Raw genomic sequence first — 15,426 nt, forward strand, 5'->3', positions numbered from 1 at the left:
CGGAGACAGAGACAGAGACAGAGAGAGAGGCAGACGGAGACAGAGACAGAGACAGAGAGAGAGGCAGACGGAGACAGAGACAGAGACAGAGAGAGAGGCAGACGGAGACAGAGACAGAGACAGAGAGAGAGGCAGACGGAGACAGAGACAGAGACAGAGAGAGAGGCAGACGGAGACAGAGACAGAGACAGAGAGAGAGGCAGACGGAGACAGAGACAGAGACAGAGAGAGAGAGGCAGACGGAGACAGAGACAGAGACAGAGAGAGAGAGAGGCAGACGGAGACAGAGACAGAGACAGAGAGAGAGAGAGAGAGAGAGAGAGGCAGACGGAGACAGAGACAGAGACAGAGAGAGAGAGAGGCAGACGGAGACAGAGACAGAGACAGAGAGAGAGAGGCAGACGGAGACAGAGACAGAGACAGAGAGAGAGAGAGGCAGACGGAGACAGAGACAGAGACAGAGAGAGAGAGAGGCAGACGGAGACAGAGACAGAGACAGAGAGAGAGAGGCAGACGGAGACGGAGACACAGAGAGAGAGGCAGACGGAGACGGAGACACAGAGAGAGAGGCAGACGGAGACAGAGACAGAGACAGAGAGAGAGGCAGACGGAGACAGAGACAGAGACAGAGAGAGAGGCAGACGGAGACAGAGACAGAGACAGAGAGAGAGGCAGACGGAGACAGAGACAGAGACAGAGAGAGAGGCAGACGGAGACAGAGACAGAGACAGAGAGAGAGGCAGACGGAGACAGAGACAGAGACAGAGAGAGAGAGGCAGACGGAGACAGAGACAGAGACAGAGAGAGAGAGGCAGACGGAGACAGAGACAGAGACAGAGAGAGAGAGAGAGAGAGAGAGAGAGAGAGAGAGAGAGAGAGGCAGACGGAGACAGAGACAGAGACAGAGAGAGAGAGGCAGACGGAGACAGAGACAGAGACAGAGAGAGAGAGGCAGACGGAGACAGAGACAGAGACAGAGAGAGAGAGAGAGGCAGACGGAGACAGAGACAGAGACAGAGAGAGAGAGAGGCAGACGGAGACAGAGACAGAGACAGAGAGAGAGAGAGAGGCAGACGGAGACAGAGACAGAGACAGAGACAGAGAGAGAGAGAGAGGCAGACGGAGACAGAGACAGAGACAGAGACAGAGACAGAGAGAGAGAGGCAGACGGAGACAGAGACAGAGACAGAGACAGAGACAGAGAGAGAGAGGCAGACGGAGACAGAGACAGAGACAGAGACAGAGACAGAGAGAGAGAGAGGCAGACGGAGACAGAGACAGAGACAGAGAGAGAGAGAGGCAGACGGAGACAGAGACAGAGACAGAGAGAGAGAGAGAGGCAGACGGAGACAGAGACAGAGACAGAGAGAGAGAGAGAGGCAGACGGAGACAGAGAGAGAGAGGCAGACGGAGACAGAGAGAGAGAGGCAGACGGAGACAGAGAGAGAGAGGCAGACGGAGACAGAGAGAGAGAGGCAGACGGAGACAGAGAGAGAGAGGCAGACGGAGACAGAGAGAGAGAGAGGCAGACGGAGACAGAGAGAGAGAGAGGCAGACGGAGACAGAGAGAGAGAGAGGCAGACGGAGACAGAGAGAGAGAGAGAGGCAGACGGAGACAGAGAGAGAGAGAGAGGCAGACGGAGACAGAGAGAGAGAGGCAGCCGGAGACAGAGAGAGAGAGGCAGACGGAGACAGAGAGAGAGAGAGGCAGACGGAGACAGAGAGAGAGAGGCAGACGGAGACAGAGAGAGAGAGAGGCAGACGGAGACAGAGAGAGAGAGGCAGACGGAGACAGAGAGAGAGAGGCAGACGGAGACAGAGAGAGAGAGGCAGACGGAGACAGAGAGAGAGAGGCAGACGGAGACAGAGAGAGAGAGGCAGACGGAGACAGAGAGAGAGAGGCAGACGGAGACAGAGAGAGAGAGGCAGACGGAGACAGAGAGAGAGAGAGGCAGACGGAGACAGAGAGAGAGAGAGGCAGACGGAGACAGAGAGAGAGAGAGGCAGACGGAGACAGAGAGAGAGAGAGGGAGACGGAGGCAGAGGGGGAGAGGCAGGCGGAGGCAGAGGGAAAGAGGCAGACGGAGACAGAGAGAGAGAGAGGCAGACGGAGACAGAGAGAGAGAGAGGCAGACGGAGACAGAGAGAGAGAGGCAGACGGAGACAGAGAGAGAGAGAGGCAGACGGAGACAGAGAGAGAGAGGCAGACGGAGACAGAGAGAGAGAGAGGCAGACGGAGACAGAGAGAGAGAGAGGCAGACGGAGACAGAGAGAGAGAGAGGCAGACGGAGACAGAGAGAGAGAGAGGCAGACGGAGACAGAGAGAGAGAGAGGCAGACGGAGACAGAGAGAGAGAGGCAGACGGAGACAGAGAGAGAGAGGCAGACGGGGAGAGAGAGAGAGAGAGGCAGACGGAGACAGAGAGAGAGAGGCAGACGGAGACAGAGAGAGAGAGGCAGACGGAGACAGAGAGAGAGAGGCAGACGGAGACAGAGAGAGAGAGGCAGACGGAGACAGAGAGAGAGAGGCAGACGGAGACAGAGAGAGAGAGGCAGACGGAGACAGAGAGAGAGAGGCAGACGGAGACAGAGAGAGAGAGGCAGACGGAGACAGAGGAGGAGAGGCAGAGGGAGAAAGAGACAGAGACAGGCAGACGGAGACAGAGAGAGAGAGGCAGAGGGAGACAGAGAGAGAGAGGCAGAAGGAGACAGAGAGAGAGAGGCAGACGGAGACAGAGAGAGAGGCAGACGGAGACAGAGAGAGGCAGACGGAGACAGAGAGAGAGAGGCAGACGGAGACAGAGAGAGAGAGGCAGACGGAGACAGAGAGAGAGAGGCAGACGGAGACAGAGAGAGAGGCAGACGGAGACAGAGAGAGAGGCAGACGGAGACAGAGAGAGAGGCAGACGGAGACAGAGAGAGAGGCAGACGGAGACAGAGAGAGAGGCAGACGGAGACAGAGAGAGGCACAGAGACAGAGAGGAACAGAGACAGAGAGAGGCACAGAGACAGAGAGAGGCACAGAGACAGAGAGGCACAGAGACAGAGAGGCACAGAGACAGAGAGGCACAGAGACAGAGAGGCACAGAGACAGAGAGGCACAGACAGACAGAATGGTGTTTATATGCAGTATATAGATTAGCATAAATACTGAAATATAGATGATCTTAAAAAAAAAGGGTTTTTTGGATCGGAAAAAAAAAGATATTTAGATATCAAAAGTGTGAACACTTACGTTTATATACGACTAGCAGATAACCCAGTTCCATCGGGCTGTTCGTTCTGAATAGAATTTGGAATATTTCAGGAGTATCCACGGTACTTTGGGATCTTAAGGGTTTAATGGGTCTTCAGGGTGGAGATTTAAAGGGTATAAAGGGTTCAAAATGATCTAAAAAGTATATTCCAATATTCCGTAATGAATAGACACAATTAATACCTGTAGTCAAGATCCAATTATTATATTAATACACTAAGCCATATTTTGTGGACGCATCTCCTCCGAAACTGCCGGACAGATTGTCGCCACTTTCGGCATGCGGTTACTCTGTGGTCTAATGTGCAGCACGGGCTATGTGAGGTCGCGCCAGATGGGCATGTTTGGGAATTTTTGGCGATTGTCTAATTTTTACATTCGTTTGCATGGTGACGTGTGACGTCACCGCTGAGAGGTGTAAAGACCTCATGACATCATCGGTCATTCGCTGACGTCATCACATTCATCGTCGACAGACCGTCACTCCTAGAAAACAGCATCTGCAATGTAAAACCCTTTTCTGCACATGCTGACTACCTCAGAAGGTGCATGACACAAAAAAAAATGTAACAAGAAACAATGTATACAAAGAAATTCTATAAATCACATTGTGGACACTGGATAGATTGACGTCCTAACGCACTCTCACTTTAGAAACTTCGCGCAGAGTTTAGAAACTTAAAAAACTAAAAAAAAAAAAAAAAGTTTGGAAACTTTAGAAAATAAATAATTAATCGGCGTACTCACGCTCCAACTCATGTTCAAACAGTACGTAATTAATCGACATACTCACATGGGTCGACAAAGGATTTTACCTCGATGAGGGTTCACCGTGTCCTGATGTTTTTCCGTTTTATATACAGCACACATAAACATATCAAGTGAATGGGTTGAAAGTTGACGATTCACGTTTGTCATTCCAAAGACTTTGTGAGTTCAAGACGAATCCTCCTGCCCCGGCGCTGCACCTTGACCAGCATGACCACTCCTCGGCTTTTTTTCCCCACAAGATCTCGGCTATTCCTCGTTCACCATGACGTCTTGGTTTTCTATAGGTTTTCTCGGCGTATAAGTTTTCTATCATCATCGCTTTTTCCGAAACCTTGCGAATTCTTGGCTTTTTTTTTTTTCATTGGCTCACCTTGGCATTTATGAAAACGACGAGCGGTCACACCGATTCTTGGCTCACAGCAACACCACCTTGCTTTCGGTCACCTGTGATGCCACGCTCCCACTGGCTGTCCGCTCGAAGCCGATGGACTTGTCCGACGAACGCTTGAACGTATTGTACATGCACACTTCTCAGACACTCTCAGTTAGCAGAGCATATTTAGACCGGGTTCAAACCGAGTTAGAACACGCATGCGCAAGGACACACCCCGTGGCTTGAAGTCCCCCTAAACATGTAACTACTTGCTTGCTCCAGCCATTATTCCACTATACACCCTTCAACCAACCCCATCTTTCTCCAAACACGCACTACTTACCCAACTCCCCCTTTAAACCCGAACTTATGAACCTGCATTGTGTACAACATTCTTCTTTGCGATATATTGTCTCCACAACGACCATTTTAACGGAATGACCGGTGTCAGTGTTAATTGGTTTCATGACTACTTAACTTAGTTACACAAAGTTTGACGCTTCATTGACCACGTGTTGTGCTCACGGATTCTCGTTTAAATCGTTTGCTCTGCACGAAAATTGTGAATACCAATGAAAGAGAAACATTTTTTTTTCAGTTGTAAAAGTCATTGCTTAAACTTCTTGTCACTTTGTAAAAGTACATTAAACAATCGATTCGTATTTACACGATGAGTAATAAACGTTAATCGACGAAACCGACGTTAAACTTCGGTACCTGAACCTCCATTACCTCTCCGATTGATGACAGAACCCCAGAAGAACGCTTTGATTTCTTCCGAGTGGTGGACTAGGTGTGGGCGGGGCTACATGGTGCATACGTCATCACGTAAGGAAATGACGCACTACGCATCTCAGGTAAGCCGTTTCATTTCCTTCGCTGAAACACCGATTCATATTCACGAACAACGACTTCAAAAGTAGTTCAATAAGCCGCTGAACAATTTATGTCGCATTCCTTTTCCTGGTGATCAAATCAAAAAACTGAGCGCTTTGATGCCTTCCCACAAGCGGAAGTCGTGGGAGTGCCGGTAGAACGTAATGACGTCATTACGTAACTGACGCATTTTACGTCCCAATACTTGTTCTTCTTTTTCCACTTTTTCCGACAATGAACCGAACTTTCACGAAGTGTCCCAGGTTCATGTGGATCATGACTCGATGGTAATCTATGTCTAAGAAAGGGATTACATCTCATTTAACCGTGTTCTGAATGATTCCAAAGAAGAGGTCGCGGGGGACATGATGCTGGTGGCTTGTTCCCAGCTCCACTGCTGACCTTGTGCAGCATATTAAACATGTTGGCCTCCCCCACCAAACATCCTCAATGGCTTCTGCACCTGACGTCATTGCATCTTTTCGAAAAAAAAACCTTGGCGTTCTATCAAGATGTCACCTCAATTCCTTCTGAAAGAGCCTCGACCGGTAACCATGCCAACGTGTTTAATCCAGAGTTCTGTCGGCCTTGCCAGTAACCATGCCAACGTGTTTAGACCACATGAGGTTATCTGTGAAGTGGCACCAAGGTATTTTACAGTCTTCAGTATTCTCAAGGGTTTGGTTCAGCAGGGAGTATTCCGTTCGACGAGTCTGCTTTTTGTATGATCCTAATGTTGGGTTCGGCTTGACAGCATGGCTTAGGTCCTGGCCCCTCAAAGTATGCACACATCGCATTGAAGCCATCTAGATCTGGGTTCGAATCCCGACCTAGCTCACCATACTCTGTTAAGTGTTGGTTCTGACACAGCAGCTTCTTGGCAATGGACTTGGTGGGCGGTTTGCCATCCCCTTCCCAACGGTGGGGTCTTTAACATCCACCAACTAATTCTGGCAGAAGTGACACCAGTTGTACATCCAAGGGATGGCAAACACAATGACGAATCACCGTGGCTGTGAAACACCGGCATGACAGTTTGATAGCCGGGTCGGGATTCAAACCCAGGCAAGACAGCGTCGAAGCAAGAATGATGCAGCCAAGCAGCCACAAGCTGCATGACTAGATAATACTCGAAGGGCGCTCGGGAGACCACATACCTCTGCCCTGTAATGCCTGATCCACGAGAACATATCGGGCCCAATACATATTTGAGATATCATGCTCTTTATTGTTTTTGGCCCTATCTCCATGGTGAAGAATCACTTAAAAAAATTCTCGTAGTCAGATCCGGATCTTCACCAAAATCTAATATCAGTTCATCCGTGTCACACACCCGTCCTGTCCACAAAATTTCATCCAAATCCGTCCACAACCTTTTGAGATATCCTGCATACAGACGAACAAACAAACAGACAAAGAAAGGGGTGAAAACACAACCTCCTCCTCCACCTCCAGTGGCAGAGGTAAAAAAAACAAAAAAACAAAAGATTGTGGTTAAGTTTAATCAAAAACGTACATATAGTTTTAGAGAAGAGAGCAAATGACAATTTGTTTGGGGGTGGGGGAAGGTCAAAACCCCAGTAAAACCCACTGAGTGCAGATTTTGATGCGGTCAAGACACCTTCGTTCAGCATCAGATATGAAGCTTGTGGCCAAATTTCATTAAAATTTGTTCAAGTGATAATGACTGAAGTATTTACGGACTCACTCAGCTAGGGAGAGTGGTTGCTCACATAAGCATACCGAACTAAAGTTGAAGTGAGCGAGAAATGAGGGGGGGAGTTGTTTTTTCGGGGGTGGGGGGGTTGTGGGAAGGGTCGCTTTGGAGTTAAGAATAAACAACACTGACCAAACACTATCCCCTGTCACAGACACCAATATCTCTAAACCCATCTATATCCAATACTTCTACAGTTGTGGCCAAAAATATTGGCACCCTTGCACTTTTTTTCGAATAACTCACAATTTTCTCGAAAAAGTTGAAATCGGCAAAAGTATTCAGTCTTCACAATTCTTTATTTCACTGTTAATATTACAGAACCTTTGTTTTTGATTCAGAACTTAATATTGTTACGAATTTGGAAGCTTACTGCACTCAGCATTCAGGTCCTTGTAGAACAGTTATATCAGTAAGTGTGTGTATAGATAGAACCCGTCCCGAGTCGAATGGGAATTAAATGTTCATGAGCTGCAGAGTTATTTTGATAGTTAGGGTTTTCTTTTACATTTTTACATCACCAAGAACTACAACAACACCTTCACTCCATCCTGACGCCATAACGCTCACGGTGGGCAGAGTTCAAGAGGACCTGGCATCTCTCTCGCCCAATCCAGGGGATGCGAGCGAGGTTGCCGTCGGTCGGCCAATGAGCGCAGCCCACGCAGGACAATGTTACTCTCCCTGTTTTAGGGGCGGTCCGCCGTGGCGGCTGCTACACCCCCCAGCCCAATCAGCGGACTTGGCGTCCCTTTTGGCCAATCACGGGGACGACGAGCGCATTTGCACGCCAAAACCATAAAGTGAGCGAGAGCAGGTCCATGGCAGGCGGCTCCTTCCCTCTGGAGAAGGGGTGAATAATAGTTTGGCACCATCCGACAGAGGAGTCGGAGTTGAGTTGGTTTTTCGTCTGCCAGATCGCCTGACCTTGTCTGCTGGCGCTCGCTGCCTCATTCACGCTCGTTGGCATCCGCCCTTCATCCTCCGTCCCGGGCACTCAGAGTGGCATCATGGTTGTAGGGTCGAGAGAGAGCAGATTGGTCCCGTATGCTCGAGCGCGTCTTCGGTCTGGTCTGCGTCTGGCTGCACCCTGCGCATCCGAGGCATCTCGTCCGGCGCAGTACGACAAACGATTGGCCAACTCAACACGGGAGGTCACCTCGTTTCGCCTCCTCTGGATTCGGCTGCCCTGGTCCGTCCTTTTGCGACCAGAGCTCCGGGAAGGGGTGGACGTTCAGCCGCACGCTCGCAGCCAGGTAGCCAGCCATCCTGACTCACAGCCGAACTATCCTCCTCGGCTGGACAGCCAAATAAAGACCGTGTGGTCCATCTTCTTTTGGGTATTTGTGTGTGTGTCCTTGGGCCCCATCTGTAAGTAGGAATTGTTAAGTGCTCTTTGCTGTACATTATTTGCATTGCTTAGTCGGTTTAACTCTTTGTGTGTTCCCTCCCCCCTATTGTAAATAAATATTGTGACGTTCACGGGACTTGAACAGTCCCGCCAACGTAGAATGAGCCGAAACGATGGAGGTGGTTTGTTTTTTTATAACCCAAAGATGGCGGTTTTAATCGCTCTACCGCAAACGGGACGAGGAAGGTGGCACGAGTCGCTTTTCACTGAGTTAATGTTTATTCCTCTAACAGAAATAATAATAAGACTCGGCAAGAGGAGGGATCCGGGGCGATTCGACGGGATGGTGGTGTGGGTTCGGGCGTGGGGAAAACACAAACAATTCCAATGGATATACAAATCTCAAACCCTCTAAGGCGCCAGGTACACACACACACGCACGCACGCACGCACGCACGCGCGCGCGCGCACGCACGCACGCACGCACGCACGCACGCACACACACACACACACACACACACACACAAAACGTAGCTGGTCCTGGTGGTCAGGCTGGCCCGTGGTGTAGACGCAACAGTCCCTGGATTGGCGTCAGACGAGCTGGCGTTGCGCTCGTCAGGGGCAGAAGACACCATGGTGGTGTCGACCTCCTGGTGTCGGCCCAAGTCGGCTCACAGCCGCCAGGGAGCCAGTTCTGGCGCCAAGTTGCGAGCAGGAGAGGAAGGCAGGTCCGCCCGCCGTTCGACCCCGTACTCCCAGCCAGCAGAACCCCAGAGCCAACCGAGGTGAGGCACGAGGCACAGCAAGGCCACGAGACACGATCAATCCAGGAACGAACCAGCGCAACAATCGAGCACGCTCCGACCCAACAGCCTCCACCAAAACGCTTTTTTCTTTGTCGATCTTCTTCTTCCTCTCTTTTCCCCGAACAGAACGTTTTTATCCTCGAGTCCTCGTCACTTCCAATCGAGCCGTTTTTATTGGCCCTCCGCCATCGCCTTCCGCCAATCGTGATCACGGGGCGGAGCCATCTGCAGCACTGTCCTGTTACGTCACGGCAAGCCTCCAGGGAATACTAAAAGGGTTTCTTGCCAGACACACTTACCCTAACCCGTCTTGGCAGACACACTTACCCTAACCCGTCTCCCTATCTAATTACGTGACAATTATCATTTCCCCCTTGAAGAAATGGACATTTACTAGACAACTTATCACCACTGAATTGCTACTTATTACATCGAGATCCTAGTAAACTCGAACAGCATGGCATACCTAATTAAACATCCTAATTACCCTTTGAATGCATACCCCCCCCCCCCCTCAGACGTAACAATATCCATTTTGTTGAATGTACCAGCTCGTCCTTGTTCTTTCCTTCATTGGCTCGCCACGGTGCGTGTTGGGAGATTAAAAAGGCCGTTGCTGCCGTAGTTGTGCATTTGGACCGACGGGACCGTTGATCGGGTTACGCACGGGTCGAGCACGGTAACGGCTCCTCCCGTTCGAGCTCCGTCGAGGGTGTGAATTCCTCGGTTGCTCGCCACGTGGGCCTCTCGGTATTTTGAAGTTTGGCAAATAACCGTCCCACACGGTTGAATTATTGACGATTCACGGTCCTGTAAGGGACACGTACCTTCGGAGTTATCGGAAAGGTACGATTGAGATTCCGGGTGTTCGGTTGAGCCGACTCGACAGCTCCATCTTGCGGTCGTGTTCGCCGCCGATACCCGGCCCACAACAATATATCCTTTTAAATCAGAAAATAAAAATAAATGGCAGTGACAAAATTATTGATATCCTTGACCAAATATTTGGTAGCACAGCCTTTGGACAAAGTAACTGCAGTCAAGCGCCTCCTCCAGCCATGAATGAGCTTCTTACACCTCTCTACTGGCAGTGGCCCACTTTTCTTGTGAAAACTGCTCCAGTTCTCCCAGATTTGAAGGGTGTTTTCTTATCTCCACACAGGTGTTCAATGGGATTTAGATCTGGACTCATTGCTAGCCACTTCAGAACAGTCCAGCATTTTGTGTTGAACCATCCCTGGGTACTTTTTGAAGTGTGTTTGGGGTCATTGTCCTGCTGCAAGACACATGACCTTCGACGGAGACCAAGCTTTCTGACATTGGGTTGAACAATGTGCTCCAAAATGCTTTGGTAATCTCCTGATTTCATGATGCCATGTACAGACTCAAGGCACCCAGTGCCAGAGGCAGCACAGCAACCCTAAAACAACACTGAACCTCCTCCATGTTTGACTGTTGAGGTCTTTTCTTTGAAAGCTTCATTTTGCGTTCTGTAAACAGAGATGATGTGCTTTCTCAAAAAGCTCGAATTTGGTCTCATCTGTCCACATGATAGTCTCCCAGAAGGATTTTGGCTTGTTCAAGTGTTTTAGCAAACTCGTCAGGCTTTCTTATGTCTCTCTCTCAGCAGTGGGGTCCTCCTGGGTCCATGCTTTCTTTTCTCCATGCTCATTGCGGTACACACAGTGACACAAAACAGCAGAATGACTCCTTTTCTCCATTAACATTGGTTGAACGAGTGATTTTTACATTGCAGGCACCTGCAACTCACTGAAAGTGAGTTCAATTCCAAGTAAAGGAGAATCATCTGCTTGAAATCCAATTGTTTCTAATAACTTCTAAAACGTGCCAAAAATACTGTCTGGGCCATATTCAGATTTCTGTGTGGCATACGTTAAGATTTAATTTTTTTCCACTTTTTCTTGTTTTGCTCCACTGCCAACCAAAGAAATATATGTGGATACCAAAAGATCTTTAAATTTCAACAATGTTCTGGAAGAAATGGTGCAGTATTTTTGGCCACAACTGTAGGTATCTATCCAATTCCAATTTAAACCTATCTACTGTTTTTGCTGACAACCTTTCCATGCATAAACTATAACGACTCGGTAAATAAAGTGCATACCTCGGACAGGCTGAACAATTTACGTTTTGTATCCCACAGATAGGCCGGATCTGAACCAAAATTTAATCTGCTTGTTCTCATCACCGAATTTTGTCACAAACTCCTTTGAAGTTTTTGGAATACCGTGCCATATAGTTTTTGGCCCCATCTCAATGATGAATCACTTAAAATCACATATCATGTTCTCTGAACAGGTTTTGGAACATCATGTTTTTTAATTGTGTTCTATGAACAGGTTTTGGAACCCAATGAGAACTCAGATTGCAGTTTGCACAAGGGATGGTAAGGAAAAGGGAAATGCAACACATACAAATCCAGATTTTATGTAACATTAGGCATGTAAAAGGGATTTTTTTATCATGCCGAGAGCTGCCAAAGCAGGGCTTTGGCAAGGATACACATGGTGGTTTGCCTTTGCTTTACCGGCAGTCATAGTAATCAGGGCAGGGACTTGTTCAGGGAGCCAGTGATGACTCACAACTCTCCAATGAAGAAAATGCAGGATCTTTAACGTCAACCAAATAATGCTAGCAGATGGAACCACCACCTTACCAACCATCCGAGAGATGGAGCACTTTGAGATTCAACGCTTTGCCTATGACAAGCCAGAGAATCAGACAGTTTATAGGCGGGATAGAAATCAAACCTGAACAAAGCAGCTCTGCTTCTTCAGATTCTCAGACCATCGCATATTCAAGGGTTGCAAAAGGAGAGAAAATAAAAATAAACCAATGTCACCCACCGGGTGACCCGTATCTTGCCAAAAGGTGACCACGTGTGACTTCTTTAAGGTCACACTAAGGTGAACAGAGCTGCAATCCACCAGGAGCGACTCATTGAGGAATATCTGCCTACAAGGGATTCCAATGAGAATCGTTCTACAGAGTAACCATGAAAAATATGCGTTTGCCTCATAACGTCACCAAATGACGTCATAATGTCTCAAGCTTGACATATCGAGAAAGCACTCATCGAGGTGTTCAATTTGAGGTACTACACGATATGGTTCCTAAAACTTGAAAATTTGACCTTGGGGTCAAATATGTTTGATCTCAGGCGCTAACCATGAAGGTCAAGGCCAATCGCCACCAAAAACTAATCAGCTGAGCGCCAGACCATATACTACATTCCCATAAAGTTTGGAGACGATAAGATTAAAATTACTCAAAAAATAAGGGTTTCGTCGACTCCCCTGATTTGCGACAAAGTGACCTTGACCTTCAAAATTTTATGCGCTGAAAGGGACCTCTAATATGCGAAATTACAAATATTTCCAATGATAACTGTGCTCTGCAGAGTGATTTATACATGATTACATACAAAAAAAACAAACAAAAAAAAAACATATGAAGGTCAAGGCCAATCGCCACCAAAAATTAATCAGCTGAGCGCCAGACCATGAGCTATATTCCCATGAAGTTTGAAGACGATCCAATCATAATTACTCAAAAAATAAGGGTTTCGTCGACTCCCCTGATTTGCGACAAAGTGACGACCTTCCAAATTTTGTGCGCTGAAAGGGACCTCTATAGGCCTCTGATATGCGAAGTTACAAAAATTTCCAATAACTGTGCTCTGCAGAATTTTTTATACATGATTACAGACAAAAAAAAAAAAAAAAAAAAAAAAAAAAAAACCACATACAAGCTGACTAACATATCTTGCAAAAACTTCGTTTTGGCAAGATAATAAACTAGAAAGAGCAAACATTGCAGATTGTAGACCCTCACCAGAACTTGTTTGGTGTAATGTATTGTGTATGGCATTTGTGTACAGGTGTGTTATGTTAAACATAACAAGAACTGCCACTTTATAACTGCTGGCAGTGATGACTGGGTCCCAAGACATCCTGCTTTGATTGGACACTTGACAGTGACCTGTGATGTTTTTCTTTCTTCAATTGAATAATGGGATTAAAATAAATTCAATTCAAATCAAATGGAAGACCAAATAGGTACAGTTCTGCATTGGAATAATCAGAAGGAACCCAAACAAGTAAAAATAATAGCTCTGCACAGCGGGCGTAACCCCTCGGCCCATGCATTGTAAAAGGAAGCAGTGATATCACGATGATGCAGTCAGTTAAAGCACGTTGGACGTCATATCGAAAATCAATTAGACTTAAAGATGGCTACCGTGGCAGCTGGTGAAAATTGCAGCATGCCCATTTTCGAAAGGAACCTTCCTCTACTCAACTCCAACACACACACTGCAAAAATGCATTTAATCGGACAAGCCAAACCGTTCTCAAAATTGACGAAAACCAATTTCAAGACGACTGCCGTGGCGGCCACACTGAAAAATCGCAGCGTGTCCATTTTCGAAAGGAACCTTCCTCGACTCAATCCCAACACACCCTGCAAAAATGGATTTAATCGGACAAAGCGTTCTCCTCGAAATCGATGGAAACCTATTTCAAGATGGCTGCCATGGAGGCCACATTGAAAATCGCAGCGCGCCCATTTTTGAAAGGAACCTTCCTCTACTCAACCCCAACATACCCCGCAAAAATGGATTTAATCGGACAAGGCGTTCTCTTCGAAATTGACGGAAACCAAAAGTTGACAGACGCCCGGACAACGCCTGTGATGACAATACCCCTTTTTCAGCCCAATTTCGGCTGAGGGGTAAAAAGCAAAGATGAAGTTATCAGGAGGAACTTGGAGAGGATTCACATTTCAGCTGTTGCTACTCCATCCAGACACAGCCAAGTGCGACTTTTTTAAAAAAACAAAAACAAAAAACGAACCCAGATCAAAAAAAATAAATAATTCTGGCTACCAGACCATGTGTCTGATGAAGTTGAAATTTAAAACATGTATTCCCATCACGACTCAATCATAATTGAAGTTTCGCGTCGATCGATTCAGCAGTTCCAGAAAATGTTTAATATTTTTCTTCAATCCAATATGGTTGCCAAACCATGTGACCAATCAATTATTCCTTGACAAACGTGTACACCCAAGGCTTGGGGTACATTTGTGAAGTTTCCCCTTGATCTATGAAACTGTTTTGGAGAATTTTTTTTTTTAATGGATTTTAGGGTAAATCCAATATGGCTGGCAAACAATGTGACCTATGAACCTTGTTCCTCATGGATAAATGGTCATACATGTAAAGTTTCACCTCAATCTGTTCAGCCACTTCAGAGATTGAAGGTTTAAAAAAAAAAAAAAAATTTAACATGGCTTCCGACTCACGTGACCGATGGTCTTTCCCCCCCCCCCCCCCCCCCCGTGGACAATGTTATCCCTCGATGACCCTCAAATTTTACTGATCAGAAGAAGCATTCCACATCTGCAATTATGTCAAAGTGAAGGGACTTATAACATCATAAAATAATAGTAATAAATCACTTATTCCATGAGCACTTGCCATGTGCCAAGTTTAATTTTTTTTTTTAGCCGCGTCTCGAACGCTGGCTCGAAGAGAGCTCTGCATTCTTCTTCTGGTGAAGACAAAACCTTTATTAGCTGAGTCTCGTTGCGAACACTGGCTCTAAGAGAGCTCCGCGTTGTTCTTGATGACTGGTGGAATGATGCGGCTCTTGGACACATTTGTCCTTATTTTCCTTGGTGTGGCTCAAGATAAGAGGCAGGCATGAGAGTCGAAAAAAATTAGCTGGAAAAAAAAAAAAAAAAAAAAGATCGGCTGAGGCGAAAATTTTTAGGCCAGGGTTCGGGGGCCGCCCAGGCCCCCGAACGCTAAAGGTTCCAGGTGTTCTCACCTGCATTTCCTGGTCCCTTAAGAGGATTGTGTATAGTGTTGTCCTTGTTAATAGAGTAAAAGCACTGAAGACAATCATTGAAGACATGAAATTCATCTTGCAAATTAATCAATGTTGTAATGTAAATTGTCAAAATTCATTGTACAAATCATGAATCAATCTGTAGGATAATATTCTTTCATTGTCTTTATAGCAAATTAAACAAAGTTGACAATAATTGATACTAAGTTTGCATAATAAGTGGACAATAATTGATACCAAGTTGCATCATAAGTTGACAATAATTGATAACAAGTTGCACTAAAAGTTTGCATAATAAGTTCACAATTGGTAACACTGTTGCATCCACTAGTTGTTGAGTTCTTGAGTCGATAATGTCGACAGGCGCCTAACCACTGAACATTGTTCACTTCTTTGTCTTTTGG

The 15,426-nt window shown here is 46.8% G+C and overlaps 1 protein-coding gene across 6 annotated transcripts in view; it reads right to left on the bottom strand.

Moving 5' to 3' along the window:
• LOC147032703 (tripartite motif-containing protein 14-like) overlaps nucleotides 1-5,285 on the bottom strand; it is a 40,279-nt gene extending 34,994 nt beyond the window's left edge. The window contains exons 1-2 of one of the 6 annotated variants that reach the window (XM_085870545.1): nucleotides 5,132-5,222; nucleotides 4,397-4,553 (exon numbers count right to left, since the gene is read on the bottom strand). Coding sequence is in view for 1 of the 6 variants with exons in the window: in XM_085870542.1 (XP_085726668.1) it covers nucleotides 5,117-5,128 (12 nt within the window). In the remaining 5 variants the exon portion in view is untranslated. Of the gene's footprint in view, nucleotides 1-3,234; nucleotides 3,258-4,396; nucleotides 5,068-5,116 lie in introns of those variants that run through there. The other 5 variants (XM_085870543.1, XM_085870546.1, XM_085870542.1 and 2 more) reach the window with 5 other exon arrangements.
• Nucleotides 5,286-15,426: the final 10,141 nt, after the last annotated feature.

This window comes from Eptatretus burgeri, chromosome 2 (assembly GCF_056783735.1).
Source record: "Eptatretus burgeri isolate ZD-2024b chromosome 2, Ebu_testis_v1, whole genome shotgun sequence".
NCBI classification, from domain to species: Eukaryota; Metazoa; Chordata; class Myxini; order Myxiniformes; family Myxinidae; genus Eptatretus; species Eptatretus burgeri.